Raw genomic sequence first — 25148 nt, 5'->3', positions numbered from 1 at the left:
AACCGCCATGGCAAATTACCACCCTCCCTTCTCGAGCGCTCCGCTCAAAACGGTCGAGGAGATTCAGTTTGGCTTAATGTCCCCCGAAGAGATCAAAAACATGAGCGTTTGCCACATTCTGTACCCCGAGACGATGGACGAAAGCCGCACAAAGCCGCGCGACGGCGGTCTCAACGACCCCCTCCTGGGCTCCATCGATCGTGGTTTCAAGTGCAAGACCTGTACGCAGGCCATGAGTGACTGTCCTGGCCACTTTGGTCACATCGAGCTGGCCAAACCTGTGTATCATCCTGGTTTCATCAAGAAGGTCAAGAAGATCCTGGAGATTGTCTGCCACAACTGCAGCAAGGTGCTGGCCGATACTGTTGGTCTATCCTGATTCTCCATGGGATTTTTTTGCAATCCCTCTTCTTTCATTGACTTGACTGATTGGCTAACGAAAATGACTCTCTCTTTTCTTCCTTTTTTTTTTTCTTTTTTCCTTTCCAGAGTGATCCCGAGTTTGTTACAGCCATCAGCACTCGAGACGCCAAGCTTCGCTTCAATCGGGTTTGGGCGGTTTGCAAGAAGAAGCGAAGGTGCGAGAACGAGGATCGCAGCGAGAAGAATGATGAGGATTTCGCCCCCGGCATGAAACCGGTGGTCAACAACCATGGCGGCTGCGGCAACGTGCAGCCGCAGGTTCGGCAAGCCGCTCTGCAGCTCAAGGCCGCGTTTGACGTCGCGCAAGAGGACGGCCCGAAGCGACGCGAGACGGTGCCCATCACCCCCGAAATGGCTCACGGCATCTTGAGAAGGATTTCCGAGGAGGATCTGCGCCACATGGGCCTCAACTCGGATTACGCCCGCCCGGAGTGGATGATCCTCACGGTGCTTCCCGTGCCGCCTCCCCCGGTCCGCCCCAGCATTTCCATGGACGGCACGGGCACCGGCATGCGAAACGAGGACGACTTGACGTACAAGCTCGGCGACATCATCCGCGCCAACGGCAACGTGAAGCAGGCGATCCGGGAGGGCTCCCCCCAGCACATTGCCCGGGATTTCGAGGAGCTGCTCCAGTACCACGTGGCGACGTACATGGACAACGACATTGCGGGTCAGCCGCGCGCTCTGCAAAAGAGCGGCCGTCCCGTCAAGGCCATCCGGGCCCGGTTAAAGGGCAAGGAAGGCCGGCTGAGGGGCAACCTGATGGGGAAGCGGGTCGACTTCTCGGCCCGCACCGTCATCACGGGCGACGCGAACCTGTCGCTGCACGAGGTCGGCGTGCCGCGCAGCATCGCCAGGACGCTGACGTACCCCGAAACCGTCACGCCGTACAACATTGGCAAGCTGCACCAGCTGGTCGAGAACGGGCCCAACGAGCACCCGGGTGCCAAGTACGTCATCCGGGCCGACGGCACGCGCATCGACCTGAGGCACCACCGGCGCGCCGCCCAGATCTCGCTCGAGTACGGCTGGAAGGTGGAGCGGCACCTGATGGACGGCGACTACATCATCTTCAACCGGCAGCCCTCGCTGCACAAGGAGTCCATGATGGGCCACCGCGTCCGCGTCATGCCGTACTCGACGTTTCGCCTGAACCTGTCGGTCACGTCGCCCTACAACGCCGACTTTGACGGAGACGAGATGAACCTGCACGTGCCCCAGAGCGAGGAGACGCGCGCCGAGGTCAAGGAGCTGTGCCTCGTGCCCAACAACATTGTGTCGCCGCAAAAGAACGGCCCCCTGATGGGCATCGTGCAGGACTCGCTCGCCGGCGCGTACAAGCTGTGCCGGCGGGACACCTTCATCGACAAGGACATGGTCATGAACATGATGCTCTGGGTCCCCAACTGGGACGGCGTCATCCCGCAGCCCGCCATCCTGAAGCCGCGCCCTCGCTGGACCGGGAAGCAGCTCCTCAGCATGGTCATCCCCAAGGAGATCAGCCTGCACTCCCCCGAGTCCGCCGGCGGCGGCGACAACGCCGACATGCCGCTCAAGGACACGGGCCTCCTGATCCAGAGCGGGGAGCTGCTGTACGGCCTCTTGAAGAAGAAGAACATTGGCTCGGCCGCCGGCGGCATCGTGCACCTGAGCTACAACGAGCTGGGCCCCGAGGGCGCCATGGCCTTCCTCAACGGCGTCCAGCAGGTCGTCACGTACTGGCTGCTCAACAACGGCCACAGCATCGGCATCGGCGACACCGTCCCGGACAAGCAGACCATCGAAAAGGTCCAGGTCCACATCGACACGCAAAAGGCCGAGGTGGCGAGGCTGACCGCCCAGGCCACGGCCAACGAGCTCGAGGCCCTCCCGGGCATGAACGTCCGGGCGACGTTTGAGAACAAGGTCTCGATGGCGCTCAACTCGGCGCGCGACCAGGCCGGCACGACGACGCAGAACAGCCTCAAGGACTCCAACAACGCCGTCACCATGGCCGATTCCGGGTCCAAGGGCTCGTCCATCAACATCTCCCAGATGACGGCCCTGGTCGGCCAGCAGATTGTCGAGGGCAAGCGCATCCCCTTTGGCTTCAAATACCGGACGCTGCCGCACTTCACCAAGGACGACTACTCGCCCGAGGCCCGCGGCTTCGTCGAGAACTCGTACCTGCGCGGCCTGACGCCGACCGAGTTCTTCTTCCACGCCATGGCCGGTCGCGAGGGCCTCATCGACACGGCCGTCAAGACGGCCGAGACGGGCTACATCCAGCGGCGGCTGGTCAAGGCGCTCGAGGACCTGAGCGCGCGGTACGACGGGACGGTGCGCAACTCGCTCGGCGACATTGTCCAGTTCCTCTACGGCGAGGACGGCCTGGACGCCATGTGCATCGAGAAGCAGAAGCTGGGCACCCTCAAGATGTCCGACGCCGCGTTCGAGAGCAAGTACCGGCTCGACCTGGCCAACCCCCCGGACTGGTTCAGGAAGGACTACGAGTACGGCAACGAGCTGGCCGGCGACAAGGAGTCGATGGACCTGCTCGACGCCGAGTGGGACGCCCTGCTGGACGACCGCCGCACCGTCCGCGCCATCAACCGCGGCAAGATGGGGGAGGAGATGATGCAGCTGCCCCTCAACGTCGGCCGCATCATCGAGAGCGCCAAGCGCGTCTTCAACGTCCGCGCGACGGACCGCAGCAACCTGCGCCCCACCGACGTGATCCCCAGGGTGCGGAGCCTGCTGGGCGAGATCAAGATTGTCCGCGGCCAGGACCCCATCTCGGTCGAGGCCGACACCAACGCCACGATCCTGTTCAAGGCGCTGATCCGCTCGCGGCTCGCCTTCAAGGAGATTGTCAAGGTCCACCGCCTGAACAGGCTGGCCTTTGACCACGTGCTGGGCGAGCTGCAGAACCGCTGGGACCGCTCCTTTGTCAGCCCCGGCGAGATGGTCGGCGTCCTCGCCGCGCAGTCCATCGGCGAGCCCGCCACGCAGATGACGCTCAACACGTTCCACTTTGCCGGCGTCTCGTCCAAGAACGTCACCCTCGGCGTGCCCCGGCTCAAGGAGATCCTCAACCTGGCCAAGGACATCAAGACGCCCAGCATGGCCGTGTACCTCGACACGCACCTGGGCACGCAGGAGCAGGCCAAGAAGCTGCGGAGCATGGTCGAGTACACCAACCTGCGCTCCATCACGTCCGTCACCGAGATCTACTACGACCCGGACATCCAGGGCACCAACATTGCCGAGGACGTCGACATGGTCGAGTCGTACTTTCTGATCCCCGACGACGCCCAGGACACGACGGACCAGCAGTCCCGGTGGCTCCTCCGCATCACCCTCGACCGGCAGAAGCTCCTCGACAAGGAGATCAGGATCGACGACGTGGCCCAGCGCATCAAGGAGGAGTACCCCAACGACCTGGCCGTCATCTTCAGCGACAACAACGCGGACGAGCAGGTCATCCGCATCCGGACCATCCGCGCCGAGAACGACAAGGACGACGACGACGAGAAGAGGATCGAGGACGACGTCATGCTGAAGCGGCTCGAGGCCCACCTGCTCGACACGCTGACCCTCCGAGGCGTGCCCGGCGTCGAGCGGGCCTTTCTGACCATGGGCACGCGCCTGGTGATCGACTCGGACGGGTCCGAGCTCGCGCGCAAGGGCGACGACAGGTGCACGCAGTGGTACCTGGACACGTCGGGCTCGGCGCTCCGCGACGTCCTGGCCGTCGACGGCGTGGACCCCACCCGCACCTACACCAACGACCTCTGGCAGATTGTCGAGGTCTTTGGCATCGAGGCCGCGCGGTCCGCGCTGGTCAAGGAGCTGACCAACGTGCTGGCCTTTGACGGCTCCTACGTCAACCACCGCCACATCGCCCTGCTCGTCGACGTCATGACGTACCGGGGCAGCATCTCGGCCGTCACCCGGCACGGCATCAACCGCGCCGACACGGGGGCCCTGATGCGCTGCTCCTTCGAGGAGACGGTCGAGATCCTCCTCGAGGCCGCGGCCACCGGGGAGCTTGACGACTGCCGCGGCATCTCGGAAAACGTCATGCTGGGCCAGCTGGCGCCCATGGGCACCGGCAACTTTGACGTCTTCCTCGACCCCAAGATGCTGGAGACGGTCATCTCGGACAACTCGCGCATGGGCCTCATGCCCGGCATGCCGGTCAAGGAGGGCGAGGCCGAAGGGGCGGCGACGCCCTACGACACGGGGTCCCCCATGTCCAACGACTCGGGCTACATGAGCATGAGCTCGCCGGCCGCCGGCAACTTCTCCCCGATCCAGGGCGCGGGGTCCGAGACGCCCGCCGGCTTCGGCACCGAGTACGGCGGGCCGTCGGGCTTCGGCAGCGGCATCGGCTCCATGAGCCCGTACAACCTGCGCGGCGCGGCGGCCGCCAGCCCCTTTAGCACGTCGCCCACGTCGCCCTTTGCCGCCATGGGCGGCTACTCCCCCACGTCGCCCAACGCCGGCTACTCGCCGTCGTCGCCGCTCCTTGACGGCGGCGTCGGGCGCTACGCCACGTCGCCGTCCTTTAGCCCCTCCTCGCCGTCCTTTTCGCCAACCTCGCCCATGCTGCGGCCCACCAGCCCTGCCAGCCCAAACTACAGCCCGACGTCGCCGAGCTACTCGCCCACGTCGCCCACGTCTCCCCGGCACTACTCCCCCACCTCGCCCGCGCAGTTCAACTCGCCCACCTCGCCCAGCTACTCGCCGGCCAGCCCCAACTACAGCCCGGCCTCGCCCAACCTGCACGGCGCCGGCGCCACCTCTCCCTCTTACTCTCCAGCGTCTCCCTCGTGGTCGCCGACGTCACCGGAGGCGTACTCGCCCACCAGCCCAAGCTTCCAGAGAAGCCCTGGGAACCAACAAAGTCCCACGAGCCCCAGCTACTCGCCCACCTCGCCTGCCTTTTCTCCCCGGACGCCTGGTCCGGGCAACTCGGGCAATCAATAGTACGTCTGCCTTTTTTTTCTTAAACCCCCCTCCGTAAATGAGGGATGTAAAGATGGCGAAATCTAACCCCGGTGGCAGTTCCCCCAACTCGCCCTCTAACGATTGATTTTTTGTTTTTGTTTTCTTGATTTATGCATATCGAGCCGCAGGCTCTTAAAACTGTCCCCCGCACCGTACCATGTGTCTATAGTTTTGTGTGTGTTTGTGTGTGTGTTTTTTCTGATACCGCCGTTTTATACTCTTTCCCCGCCGAATAGCCATGAAGGGAATGCTCAGCATTTTTTTATTTAATTTTTTTTCGTTTTTCATTCTTCCGATGAAGCAAAAGGAGGGGCGGGGGGCAGGCCAAGAGGAAGAACAAGGGCGTCAAACTGGCGTGAAAGGGGAGAAAAAAAAAAGACTACGACGTCCATCAGGACGGCCCGAGGACCGAGACTCGACGCGAAGGGAGGGGGTAGTTTGCGATGGAAACAAGCAGTGTACATTAACCAAATGGCAGGCCGAGGTCCTCGCGGCACAAGCGGGTAGTCGCGGAAATTCTCCTGCAGATTGGAATCAAGACTGCTGGCAATCAGGGTGACTTGTCCGGACACGCGCATCCTCCGGAAGCCGAGCTTGATGTGAAGCCGTTGCGCTCGTTGTCTGCCGGGCGTCACGTGACGGTCCCCCGATGCGTGGCTCGGACTTCCGCACTGTTGTATTGGAGGTGCTGGACGGTGCCCTGGCTTTGTGTGAGCCTCTGCTCCGTAACACCGCACTTGGATTGGAGATGCCGTCTGCAGCGCTCGGCTTTGCCCCGGGCCTTGGGCTCGGTGGGAGCGGCTAAGTACCAGACCCGTGCCGCCAGCCCACGGGCCGCTGCCGGTGCTGATGCCGCTAATCTCGGGCTCCACCGCAACGTGCCCCAGCCCCTGCCCGTCACGTCACGTCACGTCACGGCGGCTGGATGCGGCTTGGGGGACTGTGGGACTGGGGGCTTGGGCCTGGGCGCAGACGGGAAGCGCACCATGAGTCCAGCGTGCATGCAGAAGGGGCTGAAACCAGGTCACAAAGCGAGCTGCAGGGCCGACATGGTCGATTTTTTCGCGTCTCTGTAGTCTGACGATACACCCGCAGCGAATACCGTCACCTATCGTCCCCCCCCCGGATCCTCCAACGTCATGCTTTGCCATTTGCCACCGTCATATTACTCTGGCCGGCCAGAGGCCAGATTCCTCGTCCGTCTGTAGAAGCGAGCGGCGCGGAATTTAGTCTTGGCCCCTCTAACGAAGCATTTGTCAATGCCGTTGCTGTTTCATCTCTCGGGGCTGGCATGACCGCTTTGCGACGAACTACACGGTCGCAATAGAGTCAGCCTCTTGATACCGGGGGACTTGGAGTACTGGCGGACCTACTTGGGCGGAGCAGGATTCGGGCACTGAGGGCTATCGCAATAGCCGATCCAGTTCTGGGTGGCCAGGTCGAGAACTTTTGGGCACCTGCAAGTCGGCTTGGGGCAAGACTTGGTTACGGTGCACCCGCAGTAAGTCCAATGCTCGGTGGTGACCCAGACGCACATTTTCAGCAATCGTCGAGCCGAGTAAGAGGTCAAGGTTGGACCAGTTGGAAACGAGTTTGCTGACTTTGATCCCGCATCCTCAGGGCTATATATATACGTGCTTGGTCGCCAAGTTGATGCAGCAAGCCCCCAGCTCCAACCAGGCAGGTCAAGACCCGTAGCGCGTAGCTGGTGATTGTAGGTTCCGAACGCCAACCAATGCCCTCAAAGCGCGAGATGGAAGCTATCCACTTGGCCGGCTGGACCGAATGTTTGTGACGGTTGGACGCTGGCAAGTTTGTATTCTCAAGCCGGTTGGTTGGCGACTCCCGGAGTAAGGCGTGGGAAGAATGCATCAAAGAGGACCGACCCATTGACAAGGTGCCATTGTTGCGATACCGACTGGTCAGTTGAGATAAACGTCGAGTCGCGCCTCAACGATGGTGGCTAAGATTGGTTGTCACCAGTCGGCAGCAAGATGTGCACAAAAGCAACTACATTTGGGGTGCCCGAGCCACAACAAACACGAGATCAGCCACCAAGGGACGCAGTTGAAATGCAAGTCTAACCAACAAGCAGCGTTTGGACGCCCACCGGTTGCCGGCCGAAGAAGCTCGAGGTGAAAGGGCCAAAATAGGCAAGGCCGCGGCCAGGCTGAAGAAGAAAAATCCGTGCTTCTCATGCAACGATCAGTTTGAAGCGCTCCCAGAGCGGCATGAAGCGACGCGTAATCCAGCAAAAGGGACGAGGCACGGACCTATGTGACGAGGCGATAGGAACCGCTCAAGGGGGGTCGCCGGGGTCGCCGGGATTGCCGAGGCGGCTAGACCGAGCCCTCTTGATGGCAGTCGTCGCTCTGAATAGGCTTGTAAGCCGTGCGTTTAGGAAGCATACAAACGCCAAGGCTCTGACAACCGTGGAGCATACCCAGGTGAGCTTGATGACGCCAACGGACCTCGGGACCGTCTAGTCAGCTACAACAGACAGCGGGGAGGGAAGAGACGCTCGGCTTGTTCCAGGTGAAAAGATCATCTTGACCACGTCTACCCGCGGCCATGTGATGGGAGCAAAACCCATATGCGTCCCGATCGCGTGTTGTTGGCGCCCATTGGCAAGTCCCCTCCAGCCCGCGTTCTCCGAGGTGACAACCGAGGTGGTGTTGGCTCTGAGATGTTGCCTATTCGCTGCTTTCTTCTTTTTTCTCTTCGCTTTGCCGTCTCATGTTGCGGACGTGCCGTTTGAGTGCTTCATGGTGGTTAGGCCTCTGCAGGCTGCCAGGTGGTCGGTGTCGCCAGTCGCTCCTTCCCTGGCAACTCATTGGCACCACCAAGCTGTTCGCTCGACCAATGACAATTTTTGCAGGAACCCTAGTGGTGGCGCGGTCAGCAACAAACCTCTCTGCTTTCCATCATATTCCATCTTTTATTTTTTTTTATTTTTTTTTTTTTTTTTTTGCCATCTTCCGCCGCTCTGGTCGGGGCACTGGACGCTGGGGCAGGAAACAAACACCTCCGGTCTCATCAAGCAGAGATGGGGAACTTGACTACAAGGATGTACACGGACCCGACGCATCATGCAAGTCGACTTGCGGGATTCGGCAGCTCGGGATACAAAGACGGGAGGAGGGCCATCTAAGCGGATGGGGCCAGAAGACGGCGACGGAAAGGCCATGCTCTGCATGGGTGCATATTGGCTGGGCATCTTGACGATGCTCGTTCTTTGTTCCATTGGGGTCCGGACCGCCAGAGAAACGTATTCGAGGGCCCCAGCGTATTCGGCCTCATCACCACTGGACCAGCACTTCTTGCGAGTCGGCTACCACGGAGGGTGATTGCAGTTTCTGGCAAAACGGGCAGATCCCAGCTGACCCGAGCTTCAAAGTCATGGCGCTCAGTACTTGGTCGGCGAATTGCGGCCTCTGGCCCAGGAAAGCATCAGTTGGGCCGGTTCGTTTACCATGTACTCTGGCATGTGCGTGCGTCCCCAGTACCAAGGGCAGCTATCCACGTTCACTTTACTAGGCTTTAGCCTCGTGGATGCTAGTGGAAGCTGCGGATTTGGTCCTGAAATGCAAAGACGGAAAAAAACGCTACATCCCGCGTGGGACGGTCAAGTTCAGTGTCTCGGCACCGCGGACGCAACTTTCATCATTGCACTCTGTGAAGTGAACAGTCATGGCCGCTGTCGGCGTGCTCCTGGTCGAATTTGAGCCGGTCATTACATTCGTCTGTCACGCCATCAAGACGATTTAGCAATCGGTCACGAGTGCTGCTGACACTCTCTACAAGCGTCAAAGAAACGGCGTGGACCCAACACCAGTCCGGCGGTCAGAAGCGGGAGATGATGCTACGGAACGCAATTTGGTCGAAACTCGCGCTTCTGTTTAGGAATCAACTTGTTTTCTAGCCGACCCAATACATTTTACAAGGTATCTGCTCAATTCCGAACCAGACATTTTCCCCTCTTTCTTGACACGGTCGACGTACCCGAACCTTGCCGGCTAGCTCTTGTGCAATAGATCTTGGACTGCACGGTAGCTCGCGGTTGCTTCAACCTTCGACTACCGCACAAATTATGGTTATGCGGAGGCGGTCTCTGATGCAAAACATTGTTTCTCGCAGTATCGCCGTCGCAAAGCAAGATGCCCCCCCACGCAGCCTTTTCCCCTCGACGCGAGACATTTTGCATTCCCGACTTGCGTATCGGATGAGGCGGTGACGTCGCAGTGCACGACGCAGTCGCTTGTGCTCGACCCGGTTGATCCGCCAGAGCAGGGCCTGCGACTCCAGCGACTTTCCCAGGCATCATGCCGCTGTCTGGCTGTATCTTGACAGCAGTCGGCTGATCATCGATTGCTGGCACATATAACACGGATGCCCCCCAGTATGGAACGTGCGTCGTCCTATTCTGCTGCTGTTGGGATTTCACGTAACACGGATCGTCGCGTTGGCCGGCAAGCTGCAGGATGCAGCGGAGCTTGTTGGTTAACCGTGGCTCTTGTCTTGTGAAACACACGCAGTCTTTGGTCGCCGATGGAAGCCATGCAAACATTCTCTCAACACGTAAAGGCGGGTTCGGCTGAACATTGGATCCCCACGACCCAATCTCGCGGCTACGAAACATGAGGTCGGCTTTAGATAGGTGATCCCTTTGGGGCCCCTGTTGCTGCACTCGGAAAGTGGCTGCCAGGCAGCCTGTAGGGCTTGACGGGACAGGGATGGGATGCCTGGGGACCCTGGCGGCCGGCAAACTGGCAGGCGAGACCTTTAATCCAGGTGGCGAAAAGGAGACAAAGACGAACGCGGGTTATACCGTTCTCGACGAGCGTCTTCACATGGCAGCACTGGGGATCCAGGAAATCCGACAGGGGCCTGTTATCGGGCATGTGTCCATGGCGCAGTCTTTCAATTCATGACGATTAACGGGAGGGAGGCTTACATGACGAGGATCGACGGACAGCATCTAGATTTCGACGAGTCGTGGGAAAATGATGGCCACATGCCCTCGACGACATCTCGGACCTGCTGTGTTGTCGGTACCACCAGCAGAGGCTAGGGTCTATGAAATGTCCATCGATAGGCTACGCGGCTGTCTCGGGCGAGAAAAAAAGAAAAAAAGGGGGCTTAGTGAGCTTGTCTGTTGCAGCCTGCGTCGTCACCAGAATGGAACAAGTGCTGCCCGACCGTCTCGACCGCCCCGACCGTCATTCAAGCACGACGAGGCTGTGCAAACGATTTTCCTATTCCACCACTTGGAGTTGTCTCAAACCTTGAGATGCAGACATGTTGCACAAGTCTCATTTGATCTTGAGGGGGGGGGGGGAAATAAAAGAAAAAAAAAGTGTCGGCGAAACCGATTGGCAACATAACATGTCTTTGCCCTCGTGACAGAACGCCTAGGATCTTTTCACACAGATTCAACCTGGGCTTGGCCTATTCCGGGGTCGCACTGCCATGGAAAGCAACTAGCGATTTCGCCAAGACAAGAGGACGGCATTTGGGCAACCGGCCGTGCGGCGGCGATCCTGCTTCACCGTTGGCGCGCTAAACAGATTGCCACCTCCTTCTGCCCGGGAACAATGCGCCAACGCAAGACTACCAAGGGGCCCTTGAGCGGAATGGGCGGGTCAGCTGACCTCTTTGTTGGACGGCAAAGTTGGCTCAAGGAGGCCAGGGTGCCGTGCGAGGGGGTGTCACCACATGGCGCGGAGTACCGTCCGCAGACGGAGCTGTGAAAGGGCCAAGAGGTCAGGGTGTCAGTGGTGTGACGGGCACGCTCAGCAGCCTTTGATGATGCTCGAGTGCGGGGGTTTGAGGCGTGAGACAGACGCACTGACACGGGAAGCAGACGTCGACGCACAACCTGGGCGGAACCCCGCGACATTGGGACTTTATACCGAGCAAGCGAACTGCGTCCCCTGATGCGGCATGTCAAGGGTGTCATCCCTATCCCTCTCTCACTCTCTTTCTTTTCCCCGCGAATTCATTCTCGGAGCAGTATAAATACGAGGCCCAGTTCCCATGCTGCGGCCGAGATTGTGGTGTCCAGGACCACCAACCAACCCGGACACACTTTTACAAGCAAACCACGCAACCACACACTCTGCATCAACGAACGAGATAGTACAAGGTACTCCCGCGAAAAAAAAAAAAAAAAAAATGTCCACCAACGCGGTTTTCCTCTCTCTGGCCCCGGCCACCTCTGCCTCATACCCCCAAGCACCGGCCAGCCGGGCCGCACCCAAAGAGCGGGAGGCATCAGCAGCGCCAGCAGAGCCGACCCGGCGACGGTCGTCGAGCTCCAGCAGCAGAGGGCACAGAATCCTCAAGCTCGGTCCTGTGCACTGGGGCGAGCACCTCGACGAGCACAAGGAGGACTATCACGACATCAGCATCGTGTAGCGGGCGTAGGCGTCTTTTTGTGTGTTGTGTGCGTGCGTGCGTGACGCGCTTGTCTTGGCGCGGGCACTAGGACGGGTACCTAGACTAACGGGATACTACATTGGGCAATGACGCGAACAGGGAAACGGTGCCGATAGATGTGGACAAGAAGACGGGTGACTTGGTGTCTGTCTTTTTTTTTTTTTTTTTTTTTTTTTTTTTTTTTTTTTTTTTTTTTTTTTTTTTTTTTTTTATCATTACTTTCTTATTTTTTCCTCAAATACAAACCAGGCCTATTTGCGCCCCGTCCGCCCTATTGAAGACTCCGGCATATGCATCTTTCACAACACAGCAGACGTTCTTTACGCAGCCCAGTAAAAGCCAGCAGGGACGGCCCACCGCGACTTCCGCTTGTAGCCCCAACCCCGCAGCCAGCCTCACGCCGTGACCCCCGTCAGCCCCGTCCGTCCGTCCTCGTCGGATTCTACTCCATTGCATTCCCAGAGACACGCAATTTCTCACCAGCCTGTCTGTCGGCATGGCTGAATCTCCAGCCGCCCGAGATAAGCACGCCAAGAGGGACGCGTCCGTGCACGCACGCATCGTCCTACCGCCCATCCTGCACCGCGCGGGGGGGGGGCGAGGCCAGGCAGCCAGGACCAAACCTCCCCAGTCAAGTCAGCCTTTTCGGCAGATCTTGGATCTCAGCCACTCTCCTCCGAGCGGGCAAAAGGAGGCGGGCAGGCAGGGAAACAAGCGTCGACCAGACCAGCAGCGCGTTGCGGCATGGCATCGTCAGCCAACGAGCTCGGCCAACGAGCAAGGGCAAGGGCAAGGGCAAGGGCAAGGGCAAGGGCAAGCAGGGGTCGGCAGTAAAGTCAAGCAACGGCCCATCCTTCATCAGCGGCGCGGGCGGGCAGGCGTCGGTCGACCTGGATGAGCTGCCAAGGGCCAAGACGCGTTCCAGAAAGACAAAGACTCAAACGTGTCGGGGATTAAGGACCTGCTGCCCGCCGAGTCCGAAACGCAAACGCACCAGCACCCTTGGGGCGGGCTGGAAACCCGCCAATGTCGTTGGGAGATGCTCGCACATGGGGGAAGGGAGGGGGGGGGGATCCTTGTCGGGTTGCAGGGAGCCTGGGAATGCAGATGCAGATTTCGCGTTGCAAGTCTGTTGCATTCACTGCCGTTCGTGCTTGGCGTGCGCATCCTCATGCTATGCACTTGTCGTCGTCTCCCCTTGACAGCTTGAACAACGGGGGGAGAGAAGAAAAAAAAAAAAAGCTTTTCTTTTAACAGTGCCTTCGTTATCTCCGTTACGTGGAATGTCTGACAGATCCGGAAAATGTGAGAGAAAAAAAAGAAAAGGGATAAATGAGAAAAAAGCCGACAAAGAAAACGATATATAAAGCCCCCTCCCTTCTGCTGGGTCTCGGGACGAGTTGGGCTGGTCCGAGATCCAGTCCGCCATAAATGGGGTAGTCCTCCTCCATCATCATCTTCTTTGGATACAGGTGACACCTCCGAAATACAACGCCGTCCTGCTCTTAACCCAAGAAAAAAACAAACCGCGTTTCTTTTCTGCTTCCATGTCGAAAAAAAAAATCAGGAAAAGAAAAAACCTATCCGTACAATCGTAGCGCCTTCGTGGCTGATTGCATTTCTTTTTTATCGAGAGGACATGGCCTTGGTGACGAGGCGCTTGAGGGCGAGCTCCTGCTTCTTCAGGTCCTCGGCAGAGCTGTCGGTAATTTCAAGAGTGGCCATGGCCTCGGAGATGGTCTGCTCAATCTTCTCCTTCTGGCCTCGCTTGAGCTTGAGGGACAGGGTGGGGTCGGTGACAATCTCCTCGACGCGGCCAATGTACGACTCGAGCTGCTGCTTGGCCTCGAATCGCTTGCTAAAGGCCTCGTCGTTGCTCTTGAAAGCCTCGGCGTCGGAAATCATCTTTTCAATCTCGCCCGTGGAGAGCTTGCCGACAGAGTTGGCAATGGTGATGTTGGCGCTGCGGCCAGACGTCTTTTCGGTGGCCGTCACCTTGAGGATGCCGTTGACGTCCACCTCAAAGACGCACTCGAGGACGGCCTCGCCCGCGCGCATGGGGGGGATGGGGGCGAGGGTGAACTCTCCCAGCGACGTGTTGTCCTCGCAGTTGACACGCTCACCCTGGTAGACGGGGAACTGGACAGTCTGCTGGTTGTCGGCAACCGTGGTGAAGGTTCTAGGACAGCATTAGTTGATGCAGTGGTCCCGGTGGGTCATAGCAAATGGAAAGAAAGGAAAGATGGAGAAAAGGAAAAGAGAGAGAGAGAGCCTCGTTTACCTCTTCTTCAAGCAGGGCACCGTGCTTCCTCTTGGCACGACATTGGCAAAAATGTTACCCTCCATGGCGACGCCGAGAGACAGGGGGACGACGTCGAGCAGGAGCAGGTCAGACGTCTCGGCAGAGGTGGCCTTGCCAGAGAGGATGCCGGCCTGCACGGCGGCGCCGTAGGCAACAGCCTCGTCGGGGTTGATGCTCTTCTCAAGCTTCTTTCCGTCGAAAAACTCGGACAAGAGCTTCTGGATCTTGGGGATACGGGTGGAGCCACCGACCAGGACAATCTCGTCGACGCCCGACTTGTCCATGGCGGCGTCCTTGAGGACCTGGGCAACGGGCTCGAGGGTGCCGGAGAAGGCCTTGGCGTTGAGGTCCTCGAAACGGGCGCGGGTGATGGTCATGGTGAAGTCCTCGCCGTCAAACAAGGAGTCAATCTCAATCGTGGCCTGGGCACCGCTGGACAGCGTACGCTTGGCGCGCTCGCAGGCGGTGCGCAGTCTTCGCAGGGCGCGGGCGTCGTTGCTGAGGTCCTTCTTGGTCTTGCGCGTAAACTCCTTCTTGCAGTGGTCCAGCAGGTTGGTGTCAAAGTCCTGGCCGCCCAGGTGGGTGTCACCAGCGGTAGCCTTGACGGTGAAGACGCCGCCCTGGATGTTGAGAAGAGACACGTCAAAGGTACCGCCACCCAAGTCGTAGATGAGCACGTTGCGCTCCTTGTCAGTCTTGCCGGAGCCGAGACCGTAGGCAATGGCAGCGGCAGTGGGCTCGTTGATGATGCGGAGGACGTTGAGGCCGGCAATGGCGCCGGCATCCTTGGTTGCCTGGCGCTGGTTGTCGTTGAAGTAGGCAGGGACAGTGATGACGGCCTTTTCAACCTTTTTGCCGAGCTTGGTCTCGGCAATCTCCTTCATCTGTCGGGGGAGGGGGGGGGCGAGTTAGCAAGGAAAATAAAAGTAACGCCTCGGTGAAGAAACGAGACCATTTCTCTCTCACCTTGAGGAGGACCATGGAGGAGATTTCCTGGGCAGAGAACCGCTTCTTCTCTCCCAGGTACTCGACCTCAATCTTGGGCTGACTGGCTTCATCAACAATGGTAAACGGCCAAGATTCAATATCCTTCTTGACAGTGGGATCATCGAAGCGACGACCAATCAGACGCCTGAGGGATGCCAAGTTAGCCGTTGGAAATTCTACACGACAGCTGTTTCCAAACAAGGAGGAGAGAGGAAAAGAAACTCACTTGGCGTCAAAGACGGTGTTCTTGGGGTTCATGGCAGCATTGTTCTTGGCAGCATCACCAATCAGACGCTCCTTGTCGGTGAAGGAGACGAAAGAAGGCGTGGTGAAGGAGCCCTGCTCGTTGGCAATGATTTCGACATTGGCACCCTCGTACGTGGCCACGCAAGAGTAGGTGGTACCTGGAAAGAGGAATCGTCAATCTCAAAAAGGCTCCAGCATCCCAAAGGCAAGCATGAAAAATTCTCGCACAGAGGTCACCGCGAGGCGTGAGGAATCGCGGCCGCCTCAACCAAGGGTCAGAGTCGTGCACGTACCCAAATCGATGCCAATGGCACCGTCGTAGACTTCATCCGCCATCTTGAAGTATGTCTGAGGGGAGGGACACGAGGGAAATTGACGGAGGCGTCGAAAACGACTGAAGGAGGATGGGGGAGAAGAGAGGTTGAGAGAGGAGAGCGGGCGAATAGGTAGTGGGGGTTTATCGGGTTAGAAATTTTGGGCTGCCCAGGCAAAATTTTGTGGGTTTTCTCTGTCTTCTCTTTTTTTTTTTTTTTTTTTTTTTTTTTTTTTTCCCTTTCCCTTTCCTTTCCCCTTCGATCCACTCCGCACTGCCCAGTCCGTACTCCAGTTGTCCGTACTCCGTAGAGACTTTTTTTTCTTTTTTTTTTTCCCCTGGTATCTGGTTAGCTGGCGCACAGGTGGGGGCAACCGAGCACAAAAATCTTGTAGGTCCGTACTGCGCTAGTCCTGCTTAAAAAGCTGCCTTGGATTTCAGGTCTCCACATGCAAGCAGCTTCGGATGAAGCTTCACGTCGACAGCTTCACTGCACCACGGGACGACGCTGGCACTCTACTGCTACAAGTGGCGCCTCATGCTTACGGATGTCTAAAGACGCCACTGCGAAGCTATGACTCTACCACCCCGCGACCCGTCATCAGACGGACATGACAGCATCTCCCGCAATTTCTTGACCAAAGTGCATCATCCGTCTGTTTCAGCTCATCAGCATCTCCCGCCATCGCCGGCTGCCACCTCGGCTCGGACCCGTCCTTCTGATGGGGCTTGCCCGACTCTAGCCGCAAGGCATTCCCGTGGAACACAACAAGGCAGTCGAACTGCCAAAGGCCGTGTCTGAATGATGGAACGGTGCCAGTCTCGGGTCACTTCCCGGTGGTCAGATACCCAGCGCCAGCCTTTCCCTCCCGGTGAATGAATGCCTCGGCAGTGTCTTGTGAAATGCAGCCGTCAGCCTCCATCGTGGATTGACGCCCCTTGGAGCTCGGCTGGGTCTAAAGGCGATGGCTTCAAGTGCGGACGACGCATTAGATATATGTTCGACTCCACACCATCAAGCTTCGCATTATAATTCCATCATCAACATGCCAAAGGATACGTCGGACTCATCTCACTATTCGTGGCTTCTTTCAGGCAAATCCCCACGCCACCAAGGCCGTGCCCCGAGTCGGAACGTCTCCACAGGACGGCCTCGCTGCTGAGATATTCCTTCCAAACAGGGAAAGCGGAAAGCTACGTTTCTGCTGCTTGCCTCCGCTTACTTGGCGGGCGCAGGGCACGCACGACGCACCCGGATACTTAAAGGCGGCTCTCCCCCCCTGCTGTCACCCAAGCGCTGAACCAGCACCTCTCCGATCCAAACATCTTACCAAAACCAACGCCTCGATCGCTGCCCCATCAAAAGTCAGACAAAATGCCCCAGGATTACAGTTACAAGGGCTCCGGCACAAACAGCCAGGTTCGTGTGCCAATTCGCGTGCGAGGTATGGAGACCCAAGACTGTTGTTGCTGATGCGGTCGAGAAAGGGCAACCACTGGTGTTCTCGTGACTACGGCAGCGGCGCCGCCAATTCCAACGCGTACCATTATTCCAACAGGTACGTTTTCGCAGCTTTGTGGGCGCAGGACGGAAAAAACACTGACGTCGAGGCAAGTAACGGCTCGTACTATTACTCCAACGCCAACGGTAGCACGTACTACAACAACGGCCAGGGTAGCGCCACGTACACAGCTCCCGGGGGATCTCAGAGTTCTTCTGGGAGTGGCGGCAGCCAGGGATCCAAGAAATAGGCCTCGACCCCGTCCAATAGCCTGGGGATCCGGGTGAACCCGGGTGAACCCGTGGGAAACGTGACAAACGTGACAGGTGTATCAAAAGCATAGTTATTGTCTCAATACAAACAAGTCCGTGACAGTTGGGAGATGTCTCATCTTTCCACACACGCGTTTTCCATATCCTAATCCTTACATTTGTTCTGCAGCAGCCTCTCCCTTGAAATGACACCTGCACGTGTGCCTCTGCCCAATGCGCGTCTCACTTCCGAACAGAGTAATGAACAGACAGGGCGATGATTAGCCCCGGGTACAACAGACACTCGACAAACAACTGCTGCTTCAGCGTGCCCCTCTGCTCCCGCGTCAGGCATCCCCTCTCCCCCTTGGCATACCACGAAATCGTGCCGTCAAAGTTGCCGCACAGGGCCAGCAGCCCGACCAGGGGGAAGAAGATGGTCAGCACCATGATGGCCAGGAAGATGGATCGCTGGGCCTTGTCCTCGTCCAGGCGGCAGTTTCGCCGGCGGTCCAGGATGTCCTCGCGCGCAGACTGCAGGAGATCTGTCTGGGAGGCGGTCAAGTAGCTGCGGTCGTTTGGGCGCTGCTCCTCGACGCGACGCTCTCGGGTCCGTGCGGGGACGCCGCCGAGGCGGAAGAAGCGAGCGCTCAAAAGCGACGTGCTGCGCGGGACCGAGGTGCGGAAGAAGGAGGCGTTGACGTCGTGGTCGAGTATGCTCGAAGAGTTGAGCTGCCCGTGGGTGTACTCGAAAGCTGCTGGGCGTTAGGCATGGCATGATGCCAGGAATAAAGGAAATAATGTGGGGAGGGGGAAGCAAGAAGAAGAAGAAGAAGAAGAAATCACACACCTTGCGTCGGCTGATGTCGGTGAAACGCGCTCTTGGGCCTGGGGAGTAGACTTGACAGGTCCTCGACGGGCGAAACGGGCGTCCGGGGACCTGTTGTAGACGTGGTGGTGCTGATTGTGCAAGACCGTGCCTTTGCCGCAAACGCCGGCCCGGGGTCCGTGTGGTCCTCCTCGCCTCTCTCTCTGCGCGTGGACTGGAGAGCCGCCGCCTCCGGGAGGCTGATGAGCGGAAAGGGGAATCGCGCGCGAGCGGCTTCGTGAAGCACGTCCTGGCAGGCCGCAAAGCCTCTTGACCGGCACAGACTGTCGGTTGGCGGGGGGGGCTGGGCTGCGTGGCCGAGAAGCTCCTGCGAGTCCAGGCTCGCGTAGCTCGTGGCGAGCCTGCGCAGCTCGGACAGCCTCGACAGCCCGGGCGTGGCTCTGGCTTCGTGGGAAAGACGGCTGCTGAGACGGCGCATGGCCGCGGCAGCTCGACGACGACACGGCTGTCCGTCAAGACGACCGCTGGAGCCCAGCCTCGGGTACGGTGCTCGCAGGCACGCCGTGCTCGTAGTGGTGGTGGTGTTGCCGCGCGGCGGGGGGGCGTGGCTCCCGTGGCGCCTGCCGGCCTGCGATACCGGCGTCTGGCCGACAAACTGATCCAACGACTCGGGCTCGGTCACGTCCGACACGTCGGCGATGCTGCTTCCAGCGTCGTCCAGGCGGAGAGTAAGCTCCAGGGCGCGGACGGGCGCCTGCTCGGTCGTGACCGTCTGCCAGTCGGCGTCGGCCTCTCGCCGCCCCTCGCAGGTGCTCCTGACCAGCATGTCCAGCTCGGAAAGCGGGTGCTCGTCGGCGGTTGGGCTGAGAGGAGCGCGCCTGAGGACGGGGACCCTGACCGCATCGTCGACCTTCTAAGTCGACCGGATGGCGGCCGGGTCGTAAAAGGAGCCGGGATGGAACCGCGAGCCGACGGACGTGGTGGTGGTGGTGGTGGCAGGGCGCGTATGTCTCGTCGTTTGCTCGCCGCCCGAGCTTGGGGCGGACGGGACGCAGCTGTCCTGCTGGCAGAGGGCTCTGCCGATTTCCCTCTCGGCGGCTGGTTGCAGAAACGGCGAGTAGCGGTCGCCGTCGAATCCAAAGGGATCGACGCTGGCGCGGCTGGACGACTTGGAGTAGCTGGGCGCGGCATCCCCGCGGTGGCCGGTCCGGTCGAAACCCAGTGTCGCTGGACGCTTCTTGCTCGCGGCCTTGGTGTCGTCGCCGTCTCTCGAGAGGACGGCGGGAGAATCACGACCGGAATCGGTGCCGTCGTCGTAGACACTTGATGCGCGGAGCCATGGCAGATGGTCCCCCGGCGACCTTGCAGGATTCGGCGGGTGGAGCCGAGTCTGTAGAGCGAATATGTTGCTACAAACGGCCCGACCTGAGGCGGCGGCGGCGGCGGCGGCGGCGTCATGGTCGTCGTCCTGTCCCTCCTTGGTGAGCCAGCGTGCGGACACAGCATCTGCCCCCTCCGCCGGCACTGTATCCCAGTCCGAGTCCGAGTCCGAGTCCGAGTCGGCGGCCTCGAGAGCTGGCTTTGGGCATGGGCCGTGGCGTGACGCCTTCCCAGAGGGATGTTCCAGACCAAAAGCCTCGTGGTTCGTCCGGAGCGATGGCGGGGGACTGCCGCGGTGAAAATCTCGCAGCGGATTGACCTGGGCCTCCTGTCCGGGGTCGGAGAACGGGTTGCACGGTGGCTTGGTCTCTGGGCGGAGAAACGAGCCGAGCGAGTCGCTCCATTGCGAGCCTGCAGGCTGGAGTCGGGGACAGGTGCAAGTCAGTCAGTCGCGGGGCTGATTCCGTTCCTTGCAGAATGCAAGGGCGTGGGAGGCATCACGTACATTCTCGGAACGGGGGCGCATGCTGAGCACGGAAGTCCGTCGCTGGCTGCGGAAGCCTTTATCTCAAAGGGATGATGGGCAGTCAATCACTGGTCCGGCTTTGCGCAAAGCTGGCCTGTTTGTTGGGGTGGGAAGGAAGTTGGGATTGAAGGTGTGCGGCGTGAAGACGTGAAGGCGTGAAGGCGTCAGGGCGTGAGGGCGTCAAGGCGTCAAGACGATTCATAATCACGGTGGCACACGCCGGGGAGAGACACGCGTGTAGGACACGAGATGTAAATAGATGGAACAGAGCCGAGACACGTCCGGGATGCCATTACGATGATGGGTAGAAACATTCTTTCTGCCAGCAGGCGAGCAACAGCGGGCGCCGACCTCGCAACTTTGCAGGGAAAGCAAAGGGGATCTTCTGGTCACGCCTGGCCGAGCCAGCAGGGCACGGTACTGTATATCTTTTCTGGGCAGAACGCGAGCGCCCTCTGGCCTGCCACGCGTGATTCACCTCGACGCGAACGGGACGACGAGATTTTATCGACATCTGATTCGGATTCCAGGTCGCCCCACACACACATACATACACACACACACACACACACACACACACACACACACACACACACACACACACACACACACACACACACACACACACACACACACACACACACACACACACACACACCACACACAAGTCGAGGAGGCGCGGCAAACGCAAACAGCAAAGCAAGCTCGGAGAACCGCCGGCTTTCCAGCTGCAACTGCTAGCCTCCTGTGCGAGGGTTTAGCCTTCTGGCGTGCAGCCACGAAGCGTCGCAACCTGCAAGGGGCAAGGGGTTTCCTCGCGTTGGAGCTCGAGCTCAAACGGGCTCTCCAGCCGCACGATGGGTCGTCCGTCTTGCCATAAAGTCAGTTGCCGTGGCCGCAGGTGATGACGGCTAGCTTGGCTTGGGGCGGCATGGCGTTTTGTCGTCGGAAACAGCGACGAGAGGGATGTTTGCCGATAGAACTATTTCACGGTGAGAAAAAAGGACGGCCGTGGGCGGATGGCGCCCCTACTTGGACGGGTTTCTTTTCCGCCTTCCTGTCTCTGCTGTGCCTCTTTTATCGGCGTCTGGTGATGCTGCCGACAGACCGACTCGTGTTCTCGATCTGCTCGGTGCCCCAATGCCCCTGTGCCATTTGGTGAGGACGTCTCGCAGGCCGGCGGGCCGGATATCCTGCCATGACCAATCCCGCTGGGCTTCTAGCATGTGATGGAACTGACACGAGCACTTGGTCGCGTAGTTTGCAGAGTGGCGCTCTCAAGCTTCCCCCCCCTTGCCGCAGTCGGAGCCAAGCAGCCAAGCAGCAGCCAGACCCAGGGCCGCCCTTTGCGTTCGGCAAGCGGAACAGACAATCTCAGCTTCAGCCTGTACAACCCTGTCGGGTGCGGGTTGTTAAAGTCGACGGGTTGTTTGCTCGGATGCGGTCCGTAGGTTGGTTCGGGGGATCACCGATGTCTGGCGATCTGGGCGGCAGGGATCGTCACAGCCCGTCTACCCGGCCCTGGCTTGCTCGTCATCGGATATCCCCGACACTCGCACCATTCGAGCATGGAAAGGAATCACACGAGTCGCAGCTGGGAGCTTCCTTTGTCAGTTAGTGCATGTGGATGCCTCGAGCAACAACGGAATCCTCCATCCCCCTCGTGTGCGTCATGCAAGGGGACCACCCCCTCGATGCCGCAGCATACCGGGGCCTGGCTTACATTTTCGTGCAATTCGAATACATGGCGCATGTTCTCTCCGGGTCAGCAGCCGGCACGGGCAGTAAGCATCAACGGAGTATGGAGTGCGGATAACTGGCTGGTTTGACAGGGCCAATTGAGGCCAGGCCCCTCGAGGCTCAAGCCCTAAGCCCTCTCGCCCTCTTGCCCGCCCCAGACATCAATTTGTAGGCCACCCCCCCTTACCCTTACCCGTACACCCCCCCCCCCCAACCCGCCACGCCATGGTCCAGCCCCACCGCCCCGTACCCGCCCCATACCCGCCCCATCGTTGCTGCCCTCCTCCCCGACCACAAACTGCTCCGTGACCCGTCACCAGGGCCCGCGAGTTACAACCGTGGAAACGACGATTTCCGTTCGTCTCCCCGTCATCAACTCTTCTCCATCACCTGCTGCTATCCTCGTCCCTTGCCTTCTTCTCGTCTTTCTCCCCCCCCACCCCCTCTGGTTCATCACAATCCTCACAATCGTCACCATGAACCATGGCCTCCAGCACAAAGTCGTCGTGGGACAAGCTCCCGGATGAGATGATCCTCCAGCTCATCAGCTGTAAGCTCAAACTCCCCTCAGCACCCCCGAAACTCCCCTCCGACATTCGCCCAACCCTGTTGCTGCCTCTTGAGACTCTCTCTTTTGAGCATTGGTTTCGCCTTTGCCGTTTCCACATGTTTCCGACACCTGGCTGACAAGAGGAAAATGGCTGGACCAAACTCGCAGACCTGGAACCACGCCACATTACAACCTTGCAGCTAGTCTCGAAAAGGCTGCGGAAGCTATGCCTCGATGACGAGCTTTGGAAACATCTGTGCTTTGAAAAGTCGACATGGTATCAGGCTCTGAGGGCCCGTCGGAGCATTTTCCGGTCGACCATCCGGCCATTCGACAGCGAGCTTGATGCGTCGTCGCATTCTCATTCGACGCTTGGTGACGAGTGCATGGCTCCTCCCGCCCTGGGCCGCCGGCGGCGCGAGCGGCAGGACATGGCAAACTGGGACCCTGTTTTCCCCGGCGAGCGCGTGTCCTGGTACGACGAATTCATCCACCGCCATGCCGGCACTTGCGTCAACTGGCTGGAAACGCCGCGCATCCATGATCGGGGAATCCAGGCCATCGTCGAGGCCAGGGGCATGGCGCTCTACAACCCCTACGAGGGAACCGATGGGCTGGGCACCATGCTCGCGGTTTCCCCGCTGGACGACGGATCGGTCTGTCTATGGGACGTCAAGGGAACCCGGGGCCAGCAAGGCCGAATCTTGGCCACCAGCGAACCCGACATACTCTTCATCAACGGGCCCGGCAGCCAAAACAGCAAAAGGTCCAAGAAAATCGACACTGGAGTGACGGAATGCGTCAGTGTGAACAATGGCGGCAGCCGAGCCTTTTTTGCCGTACAGAGCCGTAAGTTTACCCCCCCCCCCCCCCCACTCCCCGCCAACAGGATCGCATTCTCACTTTTCTCTCCGTGGCCCCCGTTTAGATTTGATCGAGGTTGATCTCAACCGTCTACAAGTCGTGAGCCAGGAATCGTTCGAGTGGTCCATAACGACTCTCTCGGCGGTCAGCGAGGGTGTTCCCTTGACGGTTGGCACCGCGCTGGGAATACATCTGCACGACTTCCGGAGGAGAGCCATGGTCCCGCATCAAGTGGTCGAGAGGTTGGACGGCCCACGTCTGAGCGAAACGGATGTCTTGAGGGCCATTTTCGACTCGAGACCCCTCCCGCCGTATGCACCGTTGGCGCAGCCCACGCCAATAAGCATACTGCACCTCCCCCGGCCGGGTTCGCACGACCAAGTGTCGGACGACATTTACGTTTCCGGCCGGTTTTCCAACATTCTGCACTACGATCGCCGCAAGTTTCCCGCCATAGCAGGGTCCATCTGGTCAGGGGCGCTCATCAAGAGCCTGACGGCTCTGCCGTATCCCTACTCGACCGTCGACGCAGAAGTGCGCCGCCTGGGGAACTCGGCTTGCGAGCCCGTAGGCCGGGGCAAGGCCGAGGGCCAGGGCAGGACCTTGATCGCAGGTGGCGGGTACAAGTCCAAGGGGTCGCTTGAAGTGTACGGCCTGAGCTGCGGACCCGAGTCGGGCGGCAATGCCACCTTGCAGAACTCGGTCATGAAGAACAGGCAGACGGCGGCGTCGTCCACCATCCTCTCGGTCGCGAGCCACGGCACAAGGATCGTCTTCTCCGACGGCTCCGGGTTCATCAAGTGGTTTGAGCGGGACGGGTGCACCGAATGTCGGCACCTCAAAGTCGGCCACAGCGGCGCCGAGGAGCCGTCGTCTCTATTCGCATCGATGCCCGCGTCCGACGACATGGCGCGCAAGATTGTCTCGACAAGGGCCAGCGATGCGGCTGATGAGCCGAACCAAGACAACATTTTGCTCTGGACGGGGGAAAGGCTAGGCATGGTCAGCTTCACGGCGTCGCCGCTCTTTGTGGAAACGGACTTTGAGGCGCATGAGCCAGAGGCCGATGCCGAAGACACACAGAGGCATGAGTACGCCCAAAAAATGCGCAGAGCCCTGGAGCAACAGGCAGACGAGGTGAAATTCATGAGCAGTTTCGGTTACGGGGCGAGGTAGCATTCATAATCTCGGCCTAGCATTAGTTGGGGAAGAGTCGCGAAATTTGATCCAAAGTTGACATCTCACGCGAGATTGGATGGAAACGACGGCAAAACGCAAGCTCAGCGATGATGCGACCAATCACTCTCCCTCTCTCTCTCTCTCTCTCTCTCTTTCTTTTCTTTTTTTTTATACAAGCATGCGGCGAGCCCAACCTCGAGTTATTATGAGACCATGTTGTGTGAGGAACGGAGCGAGGGGGGGCTGGTAGAGCCAAGTATGGTGGGGAGACAGAAAGGTCTTGGCGGGAGCCGGGATGCCAAATCAGGACGGCGAATGGAAATGCGTCCGTCGCCCGCACCGGTGAAGCTAAGGCACAACAATACTCAGCTGGGGGTGATGCATCTTCCATTCTGCTCCATCCTGCTCTATCCCCTTTTCTGCGTAGTTTCATGTAAAAAAATGAAATAAAAAAAATCGAACGGGCCGCCCGATTGAGGCGTGACGAAGAATCACTGCCCAACGCTCGATACAAAAACTGAAAAGCTGGCCAAGGGCATTTGAGAGTGAGATCCTGGACATGAACTGACGTGTCGTCACCTTGAGCGGACGCAAGTTCCTTGCAGTGCAGCCTTGCAGCCCAA

The 25148-nt window shown here is 59.2% G+C and overlaps 7 protein-coding genes across 7 annotated transcripts; 4 read left to right on the top strand and 3 right to left on the bottom strand.

Moving 5' to 3' along the window:
• Positions 1-7: 7 nt before the first annotated feature.
• Positions 8-5503, top strand: UV8b_05722 (DNA-directed RNA polymerase II subunit RPB1; the record flags this gene model as incomplete). The annotated part of the gene is made up of 3 exons (XM_043143219.1): positions 8-364; positions 490-5396; positions 5476-5503. 3 exons carry the CDS (start codon positions 8-10, stop codon positions 5501-5503), a joined length of 5292 nt encoding a protein of 1763 aa, XP_042999152.1.
• Positions 5504-6691: 1188 nt separating this feature from the next.
• UV8b_05721 (uncharacterized protein) lies at positions 6692-6955 on the bottom strand (the record flags this gene model as incomplete). Its single annotated transcript, XM_043143218.1, has 2 exons — positions 6692-6728; positions 6792-6955. 2 exons carry the CDS (start codon positions 6953-6955, stop codon positions 6692-6694), a joined length of 201 nt encoding a protein of 66 aa, XP_042999151.1.
• Positions 6956-11592: 4637 nt separating this feature from the next.
• On the top strand, positions 11593-11835 carry UV8b_05720 (uncharacterized protein; the record flags this gene model as incomplete). Its single annotated transcript, XM_043143217.1, has 1 exon — positions 11593-11835. One exon carries the CDS (start codon positions 11593-11595, stop codon positions 11833-11835), a length of 243 nt encoding a protein of 80 aa, XP_042999150.1.
• Positions 11836-13482: 1647 nt separating this feature from the next.
• On the bottom strand, positions 13483-15727 carry UV8b_05719 (uncharacterized protein; the record flags this gene model as incomplete). Its single annotated transcript, XM_043143216.1, has 5 exons — positions 13483-14035; positions 14138-15042; positions 15125-15290; positions 15372-15549; positions 15685-15727. 5 exons carry the CDS (start codon positions 15725-15727, stop codon positions 13483-13485), a joined length of 1845 nt encoding a protein of 614 aa, XP_042999149.1.
• A 1352-nt stretch (positions 15728-17079) lies between these two features.
• UV8b_05718 (uncharacterized protein) lies at positions 17080-17456 on the top strand (the record flags this gene model as incomplete). The annotated part of the gene is made up of 3 exons (XM_043143215.1): positions 17080-17124; positions 17193-17263; positions 17321-17456. The coding sequence occupies 3 exons, from the start codon at positions 17080-17082 to the stop codon at positions 17454-17456; spliced, it is 252 nt and encodes an 83-aa protein (XP_042999148.1).
• A 244-nt stretch (positions 17457-17700) lies between these two features.
• On the bottom strand, positions 17701-20192 carry UV8b_05717 (uncharacterized protein; the record flags this gene model as incomplete). The annotated part of the gene is made up of 4 exons (XM_043143214.1): positions 17701-18212; positions 18308-19179; positions 19264-20084; positions 20172-20192. 4 exons carry the CDS (start codon positions 20190-20192, stop codon positions 17701-17703), a joined length of 2226 nt encoding a protein of 741 aa, XP_042999147.1.
• Positions 20193-22415: 2223 nt separating this feature from the next.
• On the top strand, positions 22416-24522 carry UV8b_05716 (uncharacterized protein; the record flags this gene model as incomplete). Its single annotated transcript, XM_043143213.1, has 3 exons — positions 22416-22482; positions 22651-23331; positions 23411-24522. The coding sequence occupies 3 exons, from the start codon at positions 22416-22418 to the stop codon at positions 24520-24522; spliced, it is 1860 nt and encodes a 619-aa protein (XP_042999146.1).
• Between the last annotated feature and the right edge of the window lie 626 nt (positions 24523-25148).

The sequence above is a fragment of the Ustilaginoidea virens genome, chromosome 4 (assembly GCF_000687475.1).
Source record: "Ustilaginoidea virens chromosome 4, complete sequence".
NCBI classification, from domain to species: domain Eukaryota; kingdom Fungi; phylum Ascomycota; class Sordariomycetes; order Hypocreales; family Clavicipitaceae; genus Ustilaginoidea; species Ustilaginoidea virens.
The sequence above is the reverse complement of the archived record's forward strand: the minus strand, read 5'-3'. Positions and strand labels throughout refer to the sequence as shown.